A 1,925-nucleotide genomic window follows, 5' to 3' on the forward strand; every position below is an offset into this window, starting at 1 on the left:
AATATCCCATTGAGCGAAACCTGACGCTGCGCGTCAGCTGACAGCCAGAACGACGCGATGGTACAACGGCCTGAACGCATCCTGCTGCTCTTCTTCCCACGGAGGGAGCAACCCTGCTACCATCTTGCTTTAAAAACAGGGTCCAAATCAGCGTAGCCAGGAGGGTACAAAGCAAGCAACATGCCTAAGCGTTGAGAGACCCTTAAACAACTGAACTCTATCTTCACTTCTGGCTCAAAATCTTTGAGGGACACGGAAAAGGGTTGAGAAACATGTAGTTTGTGTGCAACTGGCCCTTGTAATGGGGTGCGGGTGGGGAAGGAGGGAGTTAACCCCTCACCTTCAACAGGCTGCTGGTAGCAAATCGGAGTTTGGAAGGGAAGTGAAAACAAGAAGCCCACCCTGAAGACGACGAATCCAACGCGGGTTTCTGCAGCTGGGCATGGGTGTTGCTTGTGCAGCCGTGCCTGCCAAGGCGCAGTTCATGGTTCCTGTGGAATGCAGGCATGGTGAGCAGCCGTCCCTCCGAACCTGGCGTTTCGAAGCAGCCGTACTTCATGACGTACGTAGGTTTGCAGCCCTCGCTCTACATTATTAAGATCCCTCCTTTGGCCCCGTCTGTTTCAATTCTGACCACTTCCAAAACCCTGAATCACCCAAAGTGCTTCAGTTCGTGGAAATAGCTTCTGCTTTCTCTGAAGGCAAGAGCTGACGTTATCCTCAGAACACAGGTTATCAAAAAGATCCAACGCCACCTGCCTCCTTGGAGTGTGCTCCCTCTCCCCGTCCTCCCAAACTATCAAAAGGGCTTTTCTGGCCTGCCTGCTTTGCTCTCCGGCAGCGCCTTGCAAATGACGCTGTTAGTGTTTTTGCATCTGCATCCGGGCCGGCTGACTTGGTCATAGCATCTCTGGGAGAGCTTGACGCAGCCGGTAGCTGGCAGGTAGCAGAGCAAGCAGGGGAGCACCAGGGAGAGGGCACTCATGAAGGACCAGCGGGCGCAGCAGTTTGAGTGGGAGCAGGAGCAGGGGTGATCGGCACACGTGCCCTCGTCGTCCTCGTTGGTGCAGTGGTAGAAGACGCCCTTGACGAGACACATGCAGGTGGAGTAGTTGACCAGGTTCTGTGCCGAGCAGAGACACTCTTGGTTGCACACCCAGCACGAAGGCAGAGTCCGGGGCAGCGCGCACTCCTTACACTTGCATTTCCCACAGGCTTCGCACAGTAGAAAGTGCTTGTCCAGTTCCTGAGACACGGGTCCCTTCAGGTCCAGGGGTTTGCAGTTAATCACCTTGGGCTGGATGCGAACCGCTCTGGGGGAGGACTGCTCTGCCACGGGCGCCGGGGCCATGTGGTCCAAGAGCCTTTGGTCTGAAGACGTGCTGCTGCTGCTGCTGATGGAGCTGGGGCGCCCGCTGAACGAAATCCAGGGGTGGGTGACATCCTGCTCACACCGCTGCGGGTGCTGGTTGGTCAAGACCAGTTCATGGGGGCCTCGGGGACGCTTCTGGGCTGCCAGCTGGGAGGCGGTGGGGTTGTCGGTGTAATCGTTCTCGATGTGAGTTGTCTTCATTTGGTCAATTGGCAGGATGGTGAGCGGGTGCTGCAGCCGACCGTAGGGGATCCGACTGTCCAGCAAGGGCTGGACCATCACAGCGTTGGGGGCAACGGTGATGTTGTGGGGAATCCGGGGCTCCATTGATAAAGCGGTCTGATTAACGGTGAAAAATCTGCTCTTAAGTATCCTGGGGGAAGGAAAGGAGAAAGAAAAGGGGCAGGGGGAGAGAAAAAGCGCATCGTTATTGAGTTGCCCTGCAACCCCAGCCCAAAGACGGCTCTGGGCTGGTTATTATGCAGAAGGTTTCACAGCGCAAACGCGTGTCTGAGGCAGTCACAGCACTGGCCCTGGCATAAAGCACATCACT

The 1,925-nt window shown here is 56.1% G+C and overlaps 1 protein-coding gene across 1 annotated transcript; it reads right to left on the minus strand.

Annotated features, from left to right (window-relative positions):
- Positions 1–719: 719 nt before the first annotated feature.
- Positions 720–1,711, minus strand: SPRY4 (sprouty homolog 4 (Drosophila)). Its single transcript, XM_010154648.1, has one exon. The coding sequence runs from the start codon at positions 1,697–1,699 to the stop codon at positions 800–802; it is 900 nt and encodes a 299-aa protein (XP_010152950.1). The 5' UTR covers positions 1,700–1,711; the 3' UTR covers positions 720–799.
- Positions 1,712–1,925: the final 214 nt, after the last annotated feature.

Source organism: Eurypyga helias, unplaced genomic scaffold (assembly GCF_000690775.1).
Source record: "Eurypyga helias isolate BGI_N326 unplaced genomic scaffold, ASM69077v1 scaffold47476, whole genome shotgun sequence".
In the NCBI taxonomy this organism is placed as follows: Eukaryota; Metazoa; Chordata; class Aves; order Eurypygiformes; family Eurypygidae; genus Eurypyga; species Eurypyga helias.

Bases quoted from the DNA above. Each gene is read 5' to 3' on its own strand.
- SPRY4 (XM_010154648.1), bottom strand. From the start codon at position 1,699: ATGGAGCCCCGGATTCCCCACAACATCACCGTTGCCCCCAACGCTGTG.